The following is a 23,255-nucleotide window of genomic DNA, read 5'->3' as shown; positions in this document are numbered from 1 at the left end:
CTCCTACTGCATTACACAAGGTGGGAATCCACGCTCAGGAACTGGCTGTGTCACATGCCAAATACGGACTTCAATAAGCCACTCAGCTTTCAAAGAGGAGCAAAGAAAATCAGTTTTAAGGACTAGCAGCTGGAGAGAATGGCATAATGTCCACACAGAAATGATCTAAGACAGTTGGAAATATGGACCTGAATCTTGCAAAAGATCAGGGTTGATGGTGAGGATTTTGTCATATTCATAGAGGTGAAGGCATCTAGAGAGAGAATGCTGTAAGAGGAAGTAGCCAGAAGAAAGAACCTTGTGAGCTGCAGAGATTTAGAAGGCTGGTGGGGGAGAATAGGAACAGGGGGAAAAGTGAGTGGAACAGTCAGGGAGGTAGGAAGAGAATCAGGGAAAACCTGGACCAAGAAATCAGGGGCAGCAGGTGAATGAGAAAGAGATCACCAACTACAAATACCAGGATGCTGAAAATCCCACAGACTGAGGGAAGGGCAAGGAATTCACCAAGGTCATTACTGCCCTTGCCAAAAGCTGTTCCAGGCAAGTGGTAGGGTAGAACCAGGCTGCAATAGTTACCCAGAAAATCCACAGTGAAAAAGCAGACCCTAGGAGCCATCAGCTGCCTCTGTGATAGCCAGTGGAGAAAGCAGAGGCAGAAAGATAGAACTGGGGGCTTAACTCCAAAAAAATATAAATGCCATGATAATGTCTTTGATTGTATATCACCATTTGGGATGCTCGTTTTCAATAGGAAACTATAAAAAAACAGACTCTGTAATTAAAGGTGTAAGGCTATGATGCAAAGTAGCCCACGCTCAGGAAATTTATCAAGAACTGAATTATGTCTGTTTGGTGAGAAGGGACTGAAATATGAAACTGTGTGCTATGAATGGAAAACTACTACAGTTTAGCCCAGCATCTACTGTATAAGGTGGACAGCAGATCCTAAAAAGACGAAGTTCGTGCCTTTAGGTGGTGCCAGTCCACGCTGAGGGGCAGTGCAAGATAAAACCTCCAGGAAGCGTCCTCTGAGCTATGCCTTTGAAGTACTGAGATCCACCCGCACTGGGTTTGGGGCCCTTCTTCTTGTCCCCATGCTGGCTGTGGTTCCAGCATGCCTCTAAGAAGTGCTTTCTCTACACAGGTGTTTGTCTCTTCCACTGGGCTGACAACTCCCAGGGGGGCAGGGGTTATGTTTATTCATCTTTATATCACACAGTCTGGCACAGAGTCGGCCATTAGGATTACCAGATTTAGGAAAAAAAAGAAAATCTAGTTAAATTTGGATTGCAAATTCAAATACTGCATGGGACATACTTTTTACTCAAAGCCATTTGTTGCTTATCTGAAACTCAAATTTCACTGGGCATCCTGTGCTTTATGGGGCAACCCTACACATTCCATCCATGTTACCTTAATGAATGCAGAAGTGTAACTGGGGGAGGAGATGGGGAGAGGACAATTAACTCCTCCTGAACCCATTCTCTAAAAATGTTAATTTAAAAAACAGCACGATGCTAGAGATAAGACACTGGTGGTGCAGTTAAGACCATTAGAAGAAGACATGAGAGAAGATTTGAGAAACCTGTAGCAGGAACACCAGCCGGGGGACCCCATGTAGTTGGATATACCTGCCCCCCCCCACCCCAGGATCACAACTCCTGATGTTAGAACCTGGCTACGCCTCTGGATGAATGTGGCTGGATTTAGGTCATTGTCTCTCCTCAACACACAAAAACTAAAGGAGAAATACTATGTGCAGCTGGGTGGTCTTGACCACATAGTTGAGGGATTCAGAGACTGTGGGGTCAGTGGAGTCTGGGTGGTCAGGGAAGGCTTCAGGGAGGAGGCGTGCCTGTGGTAAGGCCCTCAAGGAGGAGGAAAACACAAACAGGCAGCAATCTCTTCTTAAGTTCTAACTCTGAATTCTTTGTAATTAAGCCTAAAAAATAAGCCAAACATGAGACCAAGATCGTGGCTGTCTTCCTTAAACACTTGGTTTATTTGTTACTTTAGCCTTTTCTCTGCTTCAGTAACAAGTGACTTTCGTCTCTTCTCCCAGCAGACAAGAGTTTCAGCAACCCTGGGACCAGCACAACTTAGTTTCTGACAAATCGTGGACTAGGTCCTGTCATTTCAGGCCACGTTCACATGCATGCATACACGTGTGTGGAAAGGTACTACTGGGTAACGGGCACTTGCAGTCAAGTCTTTGGACTTTGTGTTGCCTTCTTCCCTTTACTTTTAGTTGATATTTTATTAGTTACTTACCTCTGTTTTATGTGGGAGGCAACTACTTTTGTTCAACTGAAGACAGCATTTTAGCTTGCCATTATGCTTATAGTTTCTGTGGGTAGGAACTTGGATCAGCTTAGCTGAGAGGTTCTCTCTTGGGGTGTCTCATGAGGGTGCAGTCAGACATCAGCGAGGGTGGCCATCCCCTGAGGGCTGGACTGAGACTTGAGACTGGAGGACCCACTGTAAGATGGCGCACTCACACACCTGGCAGTTGGTGCTGCCTGTCACCCAGACAACCCAACTCTCCACATGCCCTTCTCCCCAAGACTGCTTAAATATTTTCAGGGCTTGTTAGCTGGCCCCTCCAACGTGAGAGATCCATGAGATCAAGGTGAAAAGTGTAGTCACATGCTGTCTCTACTGCCTTATTCTATTGGTGACACAGACTAACCCTGACTCAGTGTGGGAGGGGGCTTTAGAAGGGTGAGGGTAATATGGGAAGTTGGCTATCACAAAACCAGTTTAGGAAACTCAACTTAGAAAATTCAAAATATACTAACTGGGGGCAATGTCTCCCATCCTGGAAACAGAAGGACATTAGGATCTTATTAGGAATGGCCAGATGCCCAAGAAGAGAAGACTACACAAAAGGGAATCAGAGAACGCAGAGGCCTCATCAACACCACCTGCTTCGAGGGCTTGGCCCTTATCCACCCCATCTAGTCACCCTCCATCCGTCCATCCCCCACCCCTCATCTACCCACCCAGATATCACTGATATTTACCACACAAACTTCTGTGGTAGACTCTGGGGAATAGTGTTGAGCCAAAGAGATAGGTCTCCAACCCTTTGTAACAGACAGTCCAGTTGGGGAGGCAAACATACAAGCAGATACATAAAATGGCGAGACACAGTGTGAAAGAAACAGAGCAGAATTATAGCAACCGACAGAGTAGGTACCTGCCTAAATGAGATGGCCAGGGAAGGCTTCCCTGAGGAGGTGGTTTTAAGACACAGTTAAGCAAAGGCTCTTCCAGCAGTGATCAGAAGGGCAATGAAGGGACTCATGGATGGAGGTCAGGAATGGGCACAGGAGCGTTCCCCAGGCTCTTCTGGATAGAATCCCAGAGGAGAAGCCAAGTGTGGAAGATGAGACCACCAACTCTGTCCTAAACTGCTTTCAATAGAGGGGCTGCACTTGTGGCATTGCCTTGGGGCCACGAGCGGAGCTACAGGTGGGGAAGGAGTCAAGCCTGGGAGGAGGGGTGGGAATAGAAGTCCCAGGAATATGGGGGGAAAGCCAGTCTGATTTCTAGAGAGGAGACCAAATGTCCCAGGTGAGGCAAAACAGAAACCAGGCAAGGGTGGTGTGAGGGCAGGATATGGTGGGAGGTGGGTACGTTAAAGGACGTTTTAACGCAGATAGAGCAGAGCAGGGATAAGCTATGGGCTGCAGGCCGAAGTCTGGCTTCTGTTTACAGCATCGTCTCAGTGGGGCTACACATTGAAAGGTTCCACTCTTCATTTTGGACGAACTGGGACACACCTGAATCAATCAAGAGATAGGACATATATATTTCTGGGAAAAAAGATCTAAGACCCCACTGTTTACAGTAACATTTTTAATAATCTGAAATGCAAGTACCTGAGGGAAATGCTTGCTTGTGAAACAATTTATGAAAATGACTTTTTTATTTTTTGTAGCATTCATCAAATCTAAATGAAAAAGCAGCAGACCAAAACAAAAGCCAAGATAAAAGTAAATGAAATGAAATAATTGAAAAATGAAGGACTCTTATATTAACTCAAACATCTTTGGGGACCTACTATGTATCGACTACCAGTAGACTCTGAGGATACTGACATGAGCAATATATACATAGCATCTGCCCTTCAAGATTTCAGCTCGCAGAAGAAACCAGTAAGAAAATCAACTGTTATGTGTGGATAACACATGCCATGATGGAGGTACTGACCGGGTGCTTAGGTAACATGCTCCATGTTGGAAGTACTGAACTGGGTGCTTAGGTAACATGCTCCATGCTGGAAGTACTGAACTAAGTGCTCAGGTAACATGCCCCACACTGGAGGTACTGACTGGGTGCTCGGGTAACACGCTCCATGCTGGAAGTACTGAACTGGGTGCTCAGGTAACATGCCCCACACTGGAGGTACTGACTGGGTGCTCATGTAACACGCTCCATGCTGGAAGTACTGAACTAAGTGCTCGGGTAACATGCCCCACACTGGAGGTACTGACTGGGTGCTCGGGTAACACACTCCATGCTGGATGTACTGAACTGGGTGCTCAGGTAACATGCCCCACACTGGAGGTACTGACTGGGTGCTCGGGTAACATGCTCCATGCTGGAAGTACTGAGCTAAGTGCTCAGGTAACATGCCCCACACTGGAGGTACTGACTGGGTACCTGGCAGCTAACCAGATGTTGACAATGGGTGGTGTATGTGAGGAGTTTGGGAAAAACACTGCTTAGTCTGCTTACAGACAGGAGGGCTTAAACAACGGACATGTGTTCCCCATAGTTCTGGAGGCTGAAGTCCAAGACGAGGGTGCCAGTGTGGTTGGGGTCTTGGGGAGGGCTCTCCCCCTAGCTTGCAGACGGTCGCATTGACACTGCATTCTCGCACGACAGAGAGAGAGCTCTGCTCCCACCCTGGGGGCCCCACCCTCATGACCTCATCTGACCTTAATCACCTCCCGAAGGCTCCACCTCCAAATGCCATCACGATGGGGCTTAGGGCCCCAGCATGCAAATTTTGGGGAAACACAAACATCCAGTCTGTCACGCCAACCAAGAAAGGTGACTTCTGAGGTGAGTCCAGGAAAATGGAGACAAGACGTGCAAGGTGAGGGGGGTCTAGGGCAGGGAAGGTAGGAGCGGGGCTGGGCCTCTGGGGGCCGGCAAGAAGGGGCACTGGAGGCACAGCATGAGGAAGGCGGGGGGGCTCAGATCACAGGCGGATGCCCAGGCCCCACACTAAAGGTCTGGGTCTTATTCTGAGAGAAAAAGGGAGTCACTGATGGTCTTTAATGGTTCTAAGACACGGTCAGATGTGTGTTGAAGAAAGACTCATTCTGTGCAGTAAGGGTGGATCTGAGGGGCAGACAGTGAAGGATCCGCTAAGACACCATTAAAAACTGGGTTTCCAAGAACGCTTCATGGCACGGGAAGTATAAATAACAACAATAATAAACACAGTGAATCTTAGCATGTTTCATATGCTTAAACACCATCTTTGCAACAACACTCTGAAATAGGTACTTTTTTGGGGTTCCCGTTTTTAATGGGGAAGCAGAGGTTCAGAGAGCTCGTGTAACTTGCCGAAGGTCACACAGCAAGGGTGTGGCATGCTAGCCCTGCCCCCTGTGAGCAGTCAGTCAGCTTAGCCAGCCTCAGTGCTGGGGAGGGGTCTGCAGAGAACAAGCGTCCCTCACCAGCTCTGTTCTGTTCTCTTCACAGGCCTGGCGCCCGCGATCCGTCTCTGACATAACCCATCTACCGCCTTGCCACCACTTTCCTTCCTAAAACGGATGCTCTATCTCAAATGGCTTCTAAAACCACCACCCCAAACGTCACTTGACTTCTCAAAACCTTCCATGGCTTTCCACTGCCTTCAGAATGGGATTCTAACCTCTTAGCGTGACATTCAAGGCCTCGCTTCACCGGAAAACTCCAATCCTGATGGTGCCTTTTCCGTCCTAGGTGTTTGTCACCTGTGAACTCAAGCAGACAACACTACAACTTGCCACCCTGGGCACAGACCGTGCAGAGCAGGGCTCCAGATCTCAGCGAGGATCCTTTGTACAGAAGGAGACTGAGGCGGGGAGGCTTTCAAGGGGCTGCCTCCGTTTGCAGAGAAGCTAGAACTCATCCCTTCCTGTTTCTTCCCATCAGATTCAGCAACACAGCCAGGAAATCCGAAGGCGAGCTCCTCCAGCCTCAGCTGCTTCAAATAAAATAGCTAAATTAATTTGCTGTCACGGCCGTAGGAATTTCTTGAGAGGAGGTGCCTCCGAGGTTAATGAGTATAATAGGCCAATTCTGTGTGTGCTCGGATTCCTGGAATCTGCAAACACGGGCAGTTGTAACTGGTAATGTTTCACTGAAAAATGTACATGTGTTGTCTTTGGGGGTATTTACTTAACTAAAGACATACATTTCCACAGCTTCTGGACATTTATTTTATAGGAAAAGATCTTTAAAGTCTCTCCAACTCATTTCCCCACCTGCCAACTCCTCTGGCTGGCTCTCCGCTAGTAACGCTGGCCGGGGCCAGGGGGACGGCTCCATGTTCCTGCCCGTTTATAACCAACAAAAATGCACTCAATGTTTTGTATTTGACTTCAGGACGCTGTTGCTGTCCTTCCTGCCTGACGGCTGCTTCTCCCCCTGTCTGGGCAGCTGAAGTATGTGAGATGGAGATCGGAATCCTCGGCTGTCAGAGGCCGTCGGAGGACGCCGGGTTTGTGTTATGCCCATTACAGGCGTTTCCCATGGCAGCTGCATTCCCAGAAACACTTCCAGACTGAACCAGACGAGGCCCGGTACCTGCCAATGCAACAGCAGGCTGGAAAAACTCAGCTCCGGGACTCCACCGAGACTGCTCTGGAGATGGACCTGAAAACGCTCCCTTCTCCCCTTACTGAGGCCGCGAGGCCAGGGGGTCGACAGAACCGGAATTCCTCACTTGCCCAACGCGGTCCAGACATGAAAAGTGCAAGACCGCACACCCTGCTCTCTGGGCTCCAGAGGAGCAGAGACGCGGATGGAGGAGGCCAGCGCCGGGCCAACCAACAGCTCCCGGAGATCTGACGCATTCCCACGTATCCCACTTAAGACACTAAAACCAGCGAGAACTTCTGGCAAGGCAGACACATTCCTATTAGCTGAATAGGCACAACCCGAGATTATATGCCCAGTGGTCTTGTTTCGAACTATAAAAGGAGGGACTAGATTTCAAAGGAGCCATGATAGAATTCTCTACCCCTCGTGGGTTCTCAGCTCTTCCTTATGTTTGGACTGCAGGAGCTGACATTTCCTAGAGCTCTGTTTGAGCAAGCTTCAAAGTAGTTCTGAAAGGAAATTGCTGGTTTTTATGCATTTTTTAAAAAGGGCAAACTATCTCTAGCATCCAGCACAGGGCCTGGAACATGAGGGGCTCACAATAACGGTCTGCTGATTTAATGGGTATACAGAAAGAAAGAAGTCAAAAGAGAAGAAGGATAATGTTGAGTTGGTAAAATTTTTCCCCTCAAAAGAGATACCGTCGCAACTCTTAGATGGAGCTCTACAAGATGGTGCTTGTTTCCGGTTGCCCCCCGCCCCATGCTCAGCAGCAGATCGGGTTGTCACAGCTCATCTCTGGGGATCCAACCGACCCTGCCCCCCACGGGATGCCCGGCTTAATTTGCATAGCTGTACATGGCACCCCTGGAGGGGTACTCAATGAGGACCTATTGGATGGAAAAAAGAAAGAAACCGTGAAAGGTCCTGGGCTGTTTTTAAATGATATAATATCTTCGCAATGACAGATGCATTTAGAGAGGTATACATCCTATTTCATTTCAATCATTTATATTCCTTTTATGTGTTGGAGAAAAAAATCAGTATGTCAAGCACGTTTAAACTATTAAGTGTGGCTGCTTCTATAATTAGGCTGAAATCATTCATGTGCATCCTGGGTGACTGATGTTTGGGAAGCACGGATGTGAACTCTGTCGCCTGCATATACACACGGAGCCCCGCTAAGCCAGCGGTGGTGGGGATAGTGCACACAGCATGTTTCCGAATTTGGGCTGTCTGCCCTCATCCGTTCAGGGGTGTCCCCTGTGAGATGCTCTGGGGCTAAGACATGCCGGGGAAGGCCAGGGAATGGAGCCAAGCTAATGGCTCCCAGGGGAATGGGGAATCCTAACAGGGACATAATCCGCAACCCTGGTCTCATTAGCTCTGTGCTCTCACCAACTCTGTTTTGGGTTTATGACCATGTCTTTAAATTACATGCTTGGAAAATGAGTCGGTTCAAGCAAAAGACCCTTAGTACCCTCGGTGAGTAAAAATGGCGTATGAAATGATTATACCAGCTGAATAAAATCTTTCCGTGTGCCACTTTTAGGAAAAAGGTCAGATTAATTTCCAGTAATTAGCAGAAAGGCCGCCTGGAGGCATGGATCAACTCGGGGAATCTGAAAAGCCAGAGTTAGGTCAAATGCTGGGAAGTTGGGCGTTAATTTTTTAAAATAACATTTTAGGGAAAGGAACTAAACGATTAGGTTTGATTCCCAAGAACTGATTTAGGTTACTGAAAATTGCCATTCTTCATTTTTGCCTGAATAGGTATAGCCATAAAAAGTCAAATTACTGGTATATTTTCTCTTAATAGAATTTTGAGAATTAAAAATATTGTGTGAAAAGGAATGGTGTGACTCGGTCATGACCCGTCATTTGAAGTTTGTTCCTCTCAAATCTAGCAAGAACACACACATCTATTTCCTTACTCTCCCAGCTGAAGAGACCAGGAAGTGTCGCTGTGGTATGGTGAGCACACCCAGCACCCAGACCTTGAGGTCTAATACCATCATCCACTGAACCAGGGCTCCCTGGAGAAATGGCTGATTTTAGGGCTGGGGCAGGAAATATATAAGATGGACCTGGTGTTTTTGTAGTGACAATGTAAGGAAGTGATAACACACGCACACAATGGGGGTATGTCAAAGGGACACAAAGCCAACTGAAAGAGCTCCCAATGGCCAACTGAAACAATAATATAAATCAAATAGTACTGGGGGTACCTCTGTGGTTCAGTCAGTTAAGTGTCTGCTTTCACATGAGGTCATGATCTCAAGGTCCCGGGATCGAGCCCCGCATCAGGTTCCCTGCTATTGCCTCTGCCCCTTTCCCCCTTTCTCATGCTCTCTCTCACGCTCTCTAATAAATAAATAAAATCTTTAAAAACTGAATAAAACAAAATAGTATTGGATTACAACCCAAAACATTAATATCCATGAGTCTATCCTGATATGGATAAATAATTGAATAAATAAGTACATAGGGAGAGTAGATAAATCTCACTTGCAGGAGAATTATAAATCATTTATGTAGCTGCTTCACCCTTTAGGAAGTGGAGAATAACTCTTTTGAGCATGAGATGTGCACAGTGACTTCCTTCCCAAGAATCCAGTATGGAAAGGAGATGAACCTGGCAAACATGACCTCGGCCAGACGAACAAGGTCAACATCAACAGTGATAAGTTCTGTCGATAATACTTGCTATGGTGTAACAAGAATGGTACTTTACCTCTGGGGTCTTCTCCCCAACATAGATAAGTCCAGGTCAACCATGAGAAAAATATCAGACAAATCCCAAATGAGGAACGTTCTACAAACTCCCTGATGAGTACATCTCAAAATCATCAATATCACCAAAAATGTAAAGTCTAAGGAATTGTCAGAACCAAGTGGCAAGATATGATGACTACATGTAATGTGGGATCCTGGATGGGATCTTCGAGAAAGGACATAAAGTAAACACTAAGAAAATGTAAATAAGGTATGGGCTTCGGTTAGTAATAATGTACCAACATTGGTTCCTTAATTGTGACAAATGCACCATAATGTAAATCAGTAACAGGGGAGACATTGTGTGAGGTATATGGGAACTCCGTACTAGCTTTACAATTTTTCTGTAAATCTTAAACTGTTCTCACATAAAATACATGCTTTAAAAAATCTAGCAAGGACAGACTTTGAGAGAGGAAGAAATCAACTTCTCTTCATACCTGCCCCAAATCTCCAGTGGGCAGATTTCTGCACATACATGTAGTCCTGGAAGACATACATTTCCTTTTGCCCATTTACATGTGGTGCCCATCAGACATTCTCAGAAGGTGGATATTGCCCTTAACGGGGCAAAAAGTGGTACTTGGGGAGGGGTTGAAAATTCCTAGATATTGCAATGATTTGTATTCCTCTAGAGCTTAACTCTAGCTAAAAATCTTATTTCTTAGTATTTAATTTCTCCCTGAAGAGAAATATAATTTAAAGTAATTTAAATTTAATTAAAATTAATTAAAATTAAATTTTCTCTTTAGGCAGGCAATAATGAAAAAATGGTTATAAAATACTGGTATATACCACTCAAAAACACATCCCTTATGCTTACAAGGAAGTGTGCAAGGAATGGAGGAGTCCAGAGCAGGTTAATACAAGAGGAAAGTCTCACACAAGCTCTCTCTATACAGGAGTTACCCTACAGTCACATAATGGCTCTATATTCGACTGGTTTTAACATGATTTTACATACTTGATTGCTGGCACTCTTGTTATAGATTTAAAAAGATTTCCTACTTTTTAAAGAAAAATAAAACTTAAAAAAAATCTGAACTTTGAACTTTGGTTGAATGAAACCTCATCACCAACATGACTGTTTGCTGAACAACCAGGAAGGGACCCATCTCACTGGTTATGTTGTGACTCATGAGAAATTCCAGAGTAAATGCATAGGTGAGGGCTTCCTCAGCCTTCACATGATGCGAAATTATTAAATGCAACACTGATACATATTAAGTCTCTCTTGGGAAGGTATGCCCTTTTCCTCTAAACTATAATTTAAAAATCATTAGCCTTTCTAGAAATTTTATAGTCTTCTAAATGTCCCCCAATCCCCTGAACCTTTTCCTTTTAGTGCAGAAGTTCAGATTAAAATATAAAAACACCATATATCATTAATTGTTACAAATGTGCCATATATTGTAAATGTGGGGAAAGCTGAGTGTGGAGTATATGGGGCTTTCTGTACTATCTCTGCGTTGTATCAGTAAATCTAAAACTACTCCAAAGTCACTTATTTTAAAAAGCACAGATCTCTTATGAAGGACTTATTTAAGATTATTACAATCATTAGTTCACTAAACTGTGAGCTTCTCAAGGGCTGATGGAGCCCCACCCATTCCGTGCCACAGGAACTTGACCTAGGACCTGGAATGCAGCAGGTACTCACATGTGCTTAGATGAATGCAAACATATGCTCTACCTCTCAAACGTGGAGAGTCTTACCTAAGAATTATAAAGAAGAAAAAATTGTAACTCTGTTTAAACAATACAAACCACTCAATCTCCTAGCATTACCTAAATTTGTTATTTAAAAAATATATATTTTTAAAAGTCCCAGTTCCATGATGATGTTAGAGGTCTGGCGGGGCAGGGGCGTGGGGAGGGCGTTGCAGAAACTGTAGGGAGACTTGATTCGATAGCCAATTTTAAAATAAATGACATTAGGGTCTTGGTAAGAAATCACAAGCAATAAATGAGTGCGCAGTGAGCCACGTGGAAATGTAGTGCCAGAGCCCCTCCTTGATGGAGAGGCATGCTCCCAAAGCGGGGGTCACAGCTGAACCAAGCACAATATCTTGGCTTGCGTTGTCCTTCTTGTGTGTTGGCCAAAGGGGAGGAATGAACAGAAAGGCCGTGGAGGGACGGGAGCAGCACTCACATCTTGCTTAAGAAAGTCAGAACTCTTGGCGGCCTGACTGACAGCGGGATAATGTGCCTGCCCTCCGAGCCACGCCTCCGGAGTCTGGATTTATGAACCCGTCCTGATACAACGCACAAGGGGAGAAAAGATGAAGGTTTTCCTGGGAAGCAGCAGAGCGGTATGGAAAGAACATAGGACTTCAGGATGTGATGGACCTGGGCTCAGCTGCTGGACTTGCCTCGTCGCGTTCCCACTTGGCGCTTCCGTACCCTGGCCTGCGCATGCGCACCACACGGACCCTGCAGGGCCGCTGGGGGTCCCCGGGGGAGGGGGGTAAATCTCTACAGTAGGATCATCTAGTGCAGGGGCTACAAACCACAGCCTGCCCTCAGGCCAAGTCCGGCCCACTACCTGTGAGCTAAGAGTGGTTTTACGTTTTTAAAAGATTAAAAAAAATTATTTCATGACACATGAAAATCATATTAAATTCAAATTTTGACGCCCATAGGGAAGTTTTATTAGAACAGGGCCATGCCCAATTGTTCGGGTATTGTCTATGGCTGCCTTTCTGCCACAAGGGGCAGAGCCGTGCAGCAGAGGCGGACAGCCTAGGACTGCCACCGCTGAATCACTGCTGAGCTCTCCACAGAAAACGTTTACTAGCCTTTGGTCTGGCTCCATCCAAAGTCAAGAGAAGGTTCTCAGTGGCTGTCCTTAGCCTTCTTAGTCTTTCCCCCAGTGCAAAGGCTCTTGAGGGGCAAGTTTTCAGGCTCCCCCTCCCTGGGAAACATATGGAGTTGACACGACTGCAGGGGAGGGCACTCCTGGCATCTGGGGGGCAGAGGCCGGGGTGCTGAGCACCTTGCATCACACAGGACGGCCCTTGCCTGCACACACACAACAAAGGACCAGCCAGCCTCACGGGCAGCAGTGCCGAGGTTGAGCAGCCCTGCCAAGAGGCCCAGAGTAAGTTAAGAGAAAGGAAAAGAGGCTGACAATTCACGGGGCGTGCTGGGGGTGCGGGGTTAGGCAGCCAGGCGACCGCTACCAGCTCCTTTACAGAGGAGGACACAGAGGCTCAGCCAAGGCTCGTCTCCAGCCCAACAGTACCCAGCAAGGCAGAGGACATGCAGGAGTCGGAATCCATCTCGGCGTGTTCCAACACCTTTCTCCTTCCACTGTACCTTCAAGCACTGATGCTTGAAGACGGGTGGGTTCCTGAAGATACACGGTGCCAGCTCTTCCCATTCTCATCTCACTCTCTCAGAAGGGTGGGCGTGCTCTTGGCTGGGTGGGTTATGTGAGGCCGAAGCAGGAGCCATCTGTGTGTCAGTGGGACCCTCCTGTGTGCCCACATAGCCTCATGGGGATTATCAAGCAAGGCGTGGGGCTAAGTGGTTGGGGGCCGGGGGTACAGAACTTCCTAGGAGACTGTACGGTCTGGAAATCATACATTTCTCAGGAAAAGCTTCACAATGGGTATTTTAGTAATTATATTCTTACAAGGAAGCACTACTGGCCAGCTTGAAAGGTAATGTAAGCTCAATGCTGCATGAAGTCGGACGGGCTAACTGTTGAGCTTACTCAGCCAAGAAGCAGACACCACGAGCTGGCCTGCAGCAACTCCTGCAATTATCAGAATAATCTCTTAGAGAAGGGGAAAGTCATTCTGCAGAGGGCTGGCCATGTAAACCCACCCAGAGTAACAGGACCCCTCCTGGAACAGACAGGCAATGTGGGGAGTTATTCCAGATAAGACATTAGTAACCACAAAAGTGAAAAATGCAGCATTCTACCAAGCTATAAAAGACCCCTACGTGATTTAAAAGCCCCTGTAGTTGCTAAAGGGAGGTCAGCAACATCTAAAAAGGTACGGTAGTTGGAGAGTGGTGTGCAGACTCTGCAGAAATGGAGAGGCTCCCGAGGCGCCCTCCGGCACTTGAGTAGAGCGCACACGCTGACTTTCATCTGCTCGACCTGCTGCAGTAGCAGCCGCCATCCTCACCCCAGGGAGTGACCTGGGCTCCAGGCACAGAGGAAAACTCAGAGCCAGTCCACAAAGGGGGTTCCCTTGTTCCACTAGATGCCAAGCACCGCAGGAAGGGATGAGAGCATAACGCCAGTGCCCCCAGGGAGGGCACAGGTTGGGGGGGGGAACTAGAAGTACGACGTAGTAATGAAAGCACCATACGGTCTGTGCCAAAGAGCTGAGATCCACGTCATGTGAAGGTGGGGTCCAAAGCCAACACAGAAGGCAGCAGTACCTCGGGCAGAATCTAAATTAATCTTTGAAATGCCTTACGGTTTTCATGCTTTTTAAAGTATTTATGTATTTATTTAATTGAGAGAGTGAGTGAGAGAGAGAGAGTTTGTGTGTGTGTGTGTGTGTGTGTGTGTGTGCGCAGGAGGAGGGGCAGAGGGGGAGCGAGAGGGACAAGGAGACTCTGTACTGAGTTTGGAGCCCAACGTGGGGCTAATCTCATGACCCCGAGATCATGACCTGAGCGGAGACCAAGAGTCAGATGCTTAACCAACTGAGTCACCCAGGCGCCCCGGTTTTCATGCTTTTATACAAGGTTGACATGGCCCCTTCTTCTCTCTAGAACGTTGTTTCTTGTGTTGAGCATAGTTGAGCCCTGCTATAAAATGGTATCCAACTGAAAGACTGGGCATTGCTCTCAGGCTGAAAGCAGCTTGTGCTGCAAGAGGCGGAAGGACCTAAGGAAGCGGCAGATGCAGCCGCCCCCCACGCCCACCCCTCGTGCTCCGTGGGAAGATCAGGGAATGTACGTCTGATCTAGCTTTGCACCTGCAGCATCTGTCTATGCCATGCACACGGGCTCCGTCTGCATGAGTCAAGTGCGTGGCATGACTGCACATCACAGAGACGCGTGTGACTATGAGGACAAAGACACAGGAAGGGCCGATTTGTCTGGGGGAGCTCAAGATGAGCTTCACAAGAGAAGGTACCATTAAGCCGGGGCTTCAGGTATCAGGGACACAGCATATGGCAGTAAAGAACATGGCATATTGGCAGTAAGCTGACCAGGATGAGCTCGATGGCTGGGGGGTAGGAGTGGGGCCTTCAGCATCAAGACAACCCAGCCTATAAAGCATTGTGGGCATCATGCAAGGAACCTGGCTATGAAGTCAGACATGATGGGTAGGAAGCGAGGAAATGGAGAGGAGGCTGCTCCTGGGGTGGGAACACAGAGGGAAGCGAGCACTGGATGGGGAGCCCCAGGGAGGTCTCCCTGGAAGGGCCAAAGGGGACGGTCCTTCGAAGGAAATGCAGGGCTTCTTTCAGTGCGTGCAGCGGCATCTCCTTCTGCCATTTTGATGAGCTGCTACCTGATATTTGATATTTGAGATCCACAGTATGCTAAGGGAAGCTTTGGGTTCATGTTCTCATCCATCTGCCTTTTTACTTTCCATTTTGCACACTGTTTCCATATAGTCATTCCCATGTAAGAAAGCTGGAAGTTGGAAATTTCCTGGAGCATTCAAAGGCTGGGCTCGATGGAGATCATCTCCTGGTCGAGTCATACCCTGGCATGTCTTCCTCAGGTCCAGTGTTGAGTTTTTTCAAGACATGTAATTGGAGAGGGGTCCCTACAACACTTTAAACTTGCAATATCACCTTACATTTGTGTAGTTGGGTTTTAGTTCCTGACGTATTTTTACAGCCATTATTTCATCTCATTCTTACAATGACCCTAAGAGGGAGGAAAGCAGAGAAGCTTATCCTCATGTTTATAGACCAAAACAACAGCAAGCAAGCAAACAAAATCCTGGAAGCTACAATGTATGCAAGGTCACATTCTTTCCCATCCCCCACTCTTTCAAGTGAATTATCAGTGGCAATGATAGCTTGCTTCTTGATTTGTAAAAGGCCTAATAACATCCCATCCAGATATATTTCAATCACAGAGCAGGGAGAGAGAGAATGAGAGAGAGAGACCTTGTGACAGTACTTTTTTTTTTTTTTTTGGTGATCAGCTCTGTCAGGTTGACCAGTACTCCAGCAGTTTCCAACAGTGCCATGGTTCTAATCTTGTGTGCTCATTAGAATCCCTTGGGGGCACTTTATAAAAAGGAAGATGCCTGGGCCTTCCCCAAAACTGAATCAAACTCTCAAAGACTGGTTGACTAGAATGATACAGGAGAGCAAAGAATAAAAGAGCAGAGCAGAAAAGCAAGAATGTATAACTATATTCTAAGGTACAGCAGGCATAGTTGTGGGAAAAAATGGTCATTAATGTGTATTTTGCATACTTGAGGATGTACCCTGTTAATGCAGCTTAAAATGTTGACTGTTCAATTTGAAAACAAGACACACACATACCCACCATAAGTCAGAATCCCCATTCTCACAACAGGTGCCCACCTCTACCTCATAGAGGATTATGGCACACATGTACAAGCATGTTAACAGACTTTTACATGTACCCTTTTTCATGTTGGCTCTTAGTGGTTAACCAGCACATATGGGTACACATCATGACTACAGAGCCATAATGCTGATTCCACGAGCACCATGGCATTACGACACAATGCTCTTCCCCAAATCACCTAAGTCCCTATTCTCTTAAATAATGTCAGTAACCTGGAGTTATTTTAGCGTACTAGGTATGTGCCTGCTACCTGCATGGCTCTAGTCAGGAGGTAGAATCACAGAGGAGCTAAGACAGTCATCAAATAATAATAGTTTTCTCAGTTTTCTATAAAGATGGTGCTGGCAGCCCATAGTCATCTGGTGGTAAGCTTGGTGAGAAGCAGATGTGCCAGCATGCTTCCTGATGTCTACGAGATGGCTGGCCGGCAGGAAGGATGAAGCTAGAGGTCAGAAACCAGAGCCCACCTGAACTGGTCCATTCCAGGAGCATGCCGAGAACCCTCATCAGGTTGGTGCTCTGTTACACTTCCCAGGGATGGTTGCCAGATAAAATACAGGATACCAGTTAAATGTGCATTTTGATAAATAACAATGTCCCAAATACTGCATGGGACAGATTTACAAACAAAATTCTGAAGTCAGAAGTCCAAGTTTAAAGGGGCATTCTGTACTTTTATTTACTAAATTTGGCAACCCTCCTATCAGGGAAAGCCCCCATAATGGTTTCCACCACCCAAGAAACTTCAGATTGTTCCATATTTTTGTATTATTAATTAGCACCTATAAATATTTTAGAGACACACTTTCTGAAATAGTGTTCTTCCCTTTTCTGCATCTGTCATATCATTTCTAATTTTTCAGATTAAGGGCACGATGAACTATTCTTTAATGTCTTAAGTCTTTCTTCCAGAAAACACCATCAATACCACCATGAGTGACTTATACTTGGTATATTAAATTTGCAACAGTCTCCATGAAACAGAAATATTCAAAAAGTGCAGATTTAGTATTTGGATCCTTTAACCAAACCTCCAACCTTTCTGAATGCTCACTTTCAACCGAAAGCCTCTCTAGAAAATAAGGGTATAAATCGTATTATCATTACTCACATAAAGGTGGCCCACTGCAGCCCTTCCAGAAAGCTACAGAGGATTTTCACAATCTCAACAGCTCTTTAAAAAAAAATCTGTTTTCTATTATGAAAAAAATCTAAAAATAGTTCCACATAACACAAGGACAAAGCCATCTGTATGATCTCTCCAAAGAGCTCATATTTCTATAGATTTTTATCACTTTCCAACTGTTCCAACAAGTTCTGAAATTTAAGAAAGTCATGTAGATTTGGCAGCTAAAACTCATCAAAATACTACATTTAATCACTAATGTTGCAATTATTTTATATTATTCTTTTACATCATAGAAGGCTCAAATCAAATATGTATCAAAGCAAACAAAGCACAAAACCACATTAAAACTCATTTTACAAACTTTTAAAAGAGTCACATTAACCTGTTTCAACCAATAATCGATCAATGAAACCAAAATGTTGATGCAACAGAAAAATACCCAGCACTCCAGTAAAACACACAGAGAAATTGTGTATCTGGAAATGTCAGCCCCAGTGTGTTTGAAAAATAACTTTCAACAGATGTAAATAATGCTGGGCCACTCATCAGGACTGTCCCATCAAAACTGGTGTGTATTTTCTCTTAAGAATCAAGATTTCACTCGAGAAGAATAAAGTCAGCGCTAAACGACAAAGCTTGAACAGAAGAATATGAATGCAGTTAACGTGATTTTTCAACTTCAGCCATTGAAAAATCCAGAAAACGAGAGAAAACGAAACAACTGACCTTTGTGCGGATGCTCTCCATTGGGTCCCAGAGGTCTCCATTCAAGAGAGAGACACGGGCCACTTCATAAGCTCCTCCCCGGCCCCTTCTTCCGGCCGGCTGCATGGAAGGTGCTGATTTGCTCCCCAGGTTCACCCCTGCATCAAAAAGAAAACGGCCCTGTTCTTCATTCTTGTCAGGAAGAGTCTGGCATCAGGCACTTACGTCATAAATGACTCAGTGAAAATATTTGGAAGTCACAGGAAGCCAGGGAAACAGCATTATCTACGAAGTCACAGTCAGGGTTGGAAGTGATGAATTCTCTGTCAATCCACCCAAACAATTTTGTGATTTAAACAAAAGCTAATTTTTCCCTTCAAGTCCTATGGCATGTGCTGGGTGACGATCGAAGTCCAAGTATATACTTCCGTCCTTCAACAAGCAACAAACACAGTGGTGACTTTTTAAATGATGAATTAATGCTTTGCTTCAGATCAGCTCTCTATTAAACATCTCCAGGCTTTAGCTGTATTAAGACTAAATCCATTTACTTACGTCCCGGTGAATCAGCTCAACACAATGCCAGTTCTCCTCTCTGTACTTACGGAGGCTAATTTTATATGCTTCACTGAGTGATTCTATAGACAAAATTAATTTGCCAGTTCAGACTGACTAGACTGGTTTATGTAAAAAAAATTAAGTCATTCAATAAACTATTATATGATCTTGTTTCGTGGGGTCCTGTCGAACCAGTTAATGTCCCGACACAGGTTCAATTTAGCCCCATTTCCATAAACAATCCTAATGGAAAATATAACATTTTTTTCTCTTCTGGAGAGTGTATCACTTTCTTAACAAGTCGGGTAATTTCTCTGGGCTTGCTCTCCTATGAGGTCACGTTCCTGCTATTTGGTGCAACCACAGTATATCCCTCAAGGTAAAAGATGGGAGCAGATTCCCTCACATGTTATTCCCATTTCTTCAACCAGGACTCATAATTTTCAGACCTGAGTCATAATAGCACAGTTTTAAGTTACTAAGGAGTTCACATTTATTGGGCACAAATGGTATTGAAATTTTAATCCTAGACATTTTACAGTTCCCCAAATACTTTTAAATCCACACCATTTTATCATCCTCGATGTGGAAGTCTGCAGTTATATTCAGGTTACAAAAGGATTACTACTTGAGTATTAACTGTCTGACACAGCGCTCCGGAAAATTCTCAAGCTGGTCACAAAGCATTTAAAATCCCAGTTGTTGAGGGACCATGGGAACGGGGATGAGCAGAGAGTTAGGGATATGGTCAGTGGCAGAGGAGGTGAGTGGGCCCATTGGCCATGAGGGGTCGGGGTGGGAGGTCGTGGGGGGAGAGGACCATGAGCCACGTGAACAAGCAGAGGAGAGTGTGTGGGGCTCAGGCCTGGGATGAGCTGAGTCTTCTGGAATGGACCTGCATTCAAGTGATGAGCGTTCCAGCCATGTAACCAGAGGGGATGGTTCTAGGTGATGACATCTGTGGACACTGGTGGATGGAAGTGGAAAGAACTGCTGTCCAGATGGAAGATGCCAGAAGCCCTTCTCCTGGCTGCAGAGGGGCAGCCACTGGCAGTGTAGAGATCATGCTTAAATGACCCTTGTCCACCGGCTTGATTTCATACCCTTCATTGTGCTGCCCGGTAGTGTGACATCACTACAAGTAGGGGCTTGGGGTAAGACATCCCCCAGCACCAGTACCAACTCTTCCACGGATCAGCTGTGGGTCTCTGGTCCAGCTGTTTGCCCTCTTATTGGTTCATTCACTCAATTACTCGTTCAGCAACTATTTATTCCCTGTCTACCTTCTGACGGACACTCTGATGTCTTCCATTCTAAAAGCCCATTGTTCCTGCTTCAGGCCAGTGTGTGCTGATGTCACCTGGGTGGAGACAGCCCCTCTGCCTACAGTGCCGGGACCCTCATCTTGTATATGCAGCTTAACCCCAGAAGACTCCATTCTCTCCATCCTGTGCATCTAAGAGGACAGAGATAAGGCTGCCCTCATGACTTGTGTTCTCATATTAGAAGAAAGATGATCGGCAAGACCATTTCAGACAGCAGTCAGGACGATGAAAGAACAGGCTACAGGGGCTCTGTGTTATCCTTGCACCGCTTCTGTAGATCTGCAATGGCTTCCAAATAAAAGATAATAAGAAAAACGAGGTGACGATAGAATCATGGAGAGGGATACTCTTGATGGGCAGGCCAGGAAAGACCTTTACTTATTGGGAGGGGGTGCACATAAGCTCAGACACGAAGATGAGAACCTTCCAGCCCCACACAGAGCCACAGGAAGAACAAGTCAGCAGAGGGATAGCAAGTGCTTTCTTTTTCCATAAAATGAGGTAGAGTATGGGGAGGTCAGGAGAAAACATGCGTGAAGCATAGAGAACAACGCCCACTGGTTTCACCGGCATCATTCTCGCCCAGACCCGATCTCTTGCTCAGGACTCTCAGGGGGATTCCCATGTTGGAATTTACCAGAAGTTCACGCTGATCCAGTTATACAGCTCCTGCAGAGCCAGACGAAGGGTGCAATTAGCTGAAGGTATCTTAACAGAGAGCAGGTGTGTTATTTGAATTTGACTAAGAAGGCTTTGAAATACCAGCAATTACAGAATAAGAATTGGAGATCTGAACTTTCCCCTAAACCAGTAAAAACCATGCCACGCGCCAAGAGTCACCATGGCCAGTATTTTAATCTTTTGAAAAGTCAGGTATAACTGTTAAGAAAGTGATTGCAAGCATTTAGAAATTTTCTCTACAAAAACAAACCAATTTGATTATAAGCTATTCCTGGCATTTCTGGCAGTTAAAATTTTCAACACAAGTGGATTGCTAACTTTAGTCACAAATCCAGTTGTCCAAGGGCTTATTAAATCCAAAACAGCAGTTGCATCACCCATCACCCAGCCACTATGAGGAAGACAGGATGCTTTGCAGGGGTATTCCAGACCACGCTGCTCAAAGACCAGGATCTTCACTTAGCCTCAGACCCTTGGAGAACAGCCTTGGCATGCAACCAAACTCGCCTGAGAAGCCATATGTCTTAGAAGGAAGGCGATGGCACCATGAGGTCCAGGTCTTGCGGGTGAATCATTAGCATGACTCTGCCAGCAGGGGCGCTAGGAGGGGTAGCAAGCCCACATTCTTGATTTGGGGGAAGCTGGGGAACCTCTGTCGGGCCTCCTATATGGCAATCAGGCTGAAGCTGCACAAATCAAATGCAAGGAACATTCTTAGTCCTCTGGACATTTTTCCTCCAAGACTCTTTGGTAGCAGAGCAAGAGCGCTATTTACTCTTCTGAAGGCAAAATGTTCCAAGCAATGAACACTTCCCTTTTCACCTACATATTCCATCATCTTCATCCAAAAGAAGTCCTTTTTGGCTGAATTCTTTTTGTCTAAGAGGCTTTATTTCTAAATATTCCAAGGAGAATTTCGAGGCCGACTGTGCCAGCAGAGAATGTTGTGCAACCTTCTTAAGAAACTGAGTAACTGCACCGTTTGCTGAGTACAGAATTTAGTATCTATGTACGTTGATAACGAAGCCGTCCCTCAGCTTTTTAATTGGTTGCACAGTATGCCCCCAGCAGTATCTGTAGTCAGAAGACCATTTCTTATGAGCTTTGCTTATGTATTTATACACTGGTATTTCTTTTAGATGATGCAAATAAAAATTTTATTTGTGCTGCATGGATAGACAGAATAAATTATACACAGCTGTGAGATATCAGAATGTATTTTATGGAGTGATCTTGTTGACAAACCATAAAAGCAGGTCCTGAATGATGCATACATCCAAGCCCTTAGAAGCCCAGGGAAAAAATATGACCTTATAAAATACACAGTTTGCATACATTTTGTTTTTCCTAATATTTGGGCTTCAACAAAACTCAGTTGCCTAAATAAAAAATGTGAATACTTATATTGGGGAGGAAGTTCTGGCTTTTTTTCTGTTGGGTAACCAGAAACACTGCTTGCCATTTTGATAAAATTTTTCCCCCCATAGTGGGGGGAAAAAAGCATATTAGATAGTTTGGTTTCTAACACAATTATCGTCTGTAATAACGAACTTTACTTTTCCAAGGGAAATGTGTATGTCTATTTTTGCTTTTGTCCTCGTCTGAGCTTTTCATCTTCGGACTTGATTGTGGCCGGCCAGTAGGGAAGGTATAAGACCCAACTCAGCAAGCAAAAAAGAATCTTTGCAGCCATCGCTTTTAAGGTCTTAGAAAAGCCACTGATGAAGACACCTGACCAAAAGTGACTTAAGATCCCCCATGTGAGTCACCCAGAGCCCGGCTGCCTTTGGAAGTCCTGCCCATCCCTGCTCTGGCCAACCCTTCTTCGCCTGCCTTACAAGAACAACCAACTGATGCCCATCGATGGGCTTCAGTTACGCACAGGTAGAGACGGACGTGGAGTTCTGGGACAGTGAACATCTTGGAGCCACAAGGCCTGGCCCTCACCTTGAGTCCTCTGATCTATACTCGAAGCCCACCCCTGAGGTTCTGCCCTCCACAGGACAGGAAGCATGTTCTCTCCCTTCCTAATTCTTACACGGTGGAGGAAGCGCAATGCAGTCAAAAGGCTTCTGAAAAGCTTTAATGCATGAGATTAGTTTAGGATCTCCGAATCCATGTTTCCAGACTTCTACACAGTGTTTGTCTGACCAAACCATACTAACGGCGTGAAAATGACCACTGCCTATCAATCCTTAGAAAATGTCGGGCTTAGGTACAGGTGGGTATCCACTCGAGCCACCCAATGGGCCACTGGAGAAGCAAACTCTGATGAGATTACTACTCAAGATAGAACTTAAACATCACATCTGGAGTTCTGGCTTTAAAGGGAAACCAGTATCAACACCTGCATGGACCTAAGAGAGGAGACTCAATCTGAGGCACTAAAAGTAGGATTAAGATAAATATTCTTTTGAAAATCTAGCTGGGGAAAAAAAAATTGAGGTAGCCATTATGAACTGCAGACCAATCTGGAAACTCATACAGCATTTTCCTTAGCCCCAAGTATGTGAAAGCTACAGAAAATTTTATAGAACTGAGCCACTCCTTATTTCAGGGAAATATGGTGGCAATGCTCCCATAAAGGACTAATGTATTTCCTTGGTTCAGATTCCTATTTGCAGTCTTACCAAATAACACTGTCACTCTTTCATTTCATCTGCAGACTCCCCAGATGGAAATCAGGAATGTGATTTTAAAATGACGTAGCTCAGGGATGCTCAAAAGAA

The 23,255-nt window shown here is 45.5% G+C and overlaps 1 protein-coding gene across 1 annotated transcript in view; it reads right to left on the bottom strand.

Annotated features, from left to right (window-relative positions):
* ADAM12 (ADAM metallopeptidase domain 12) overlaps nt 1–23,255 on the bottom strand; it is a 333,867-nt gene that overhangs the window by 275,027 nt on the left and 35,585 nt on the right. Inside the window, exon 2 of the mRNA XM_045809515.2 lies at nt 17,984–18,120. Coding sequence (XP_045665471.2) covers nt 17,984–18,120 — 137 coding nt within the window. The remainder of the gene's footprint in view (nt 1–17,983; nt 18,121–23,255) is intronic.

This window comes from Ursus americanus, chromosome 6, assembly GCF_024610735.1.
Source record: "Ursus americanus isolate L20-20 chromosome 6, mUrsAme1.1.p, whole genome shotgun sequence".
Taxonomy (NCBI): Eukaryota; Metazoa; Chordata; class Mammalia; order Carnivora; family Ursidae; genus Ursus; species Ursus americanus.
The sequence above is the reverse complement of the archived record's forward strand: the minus strand, read 5'-3'. Positions and strand labels throughout refer to the sequence as shown.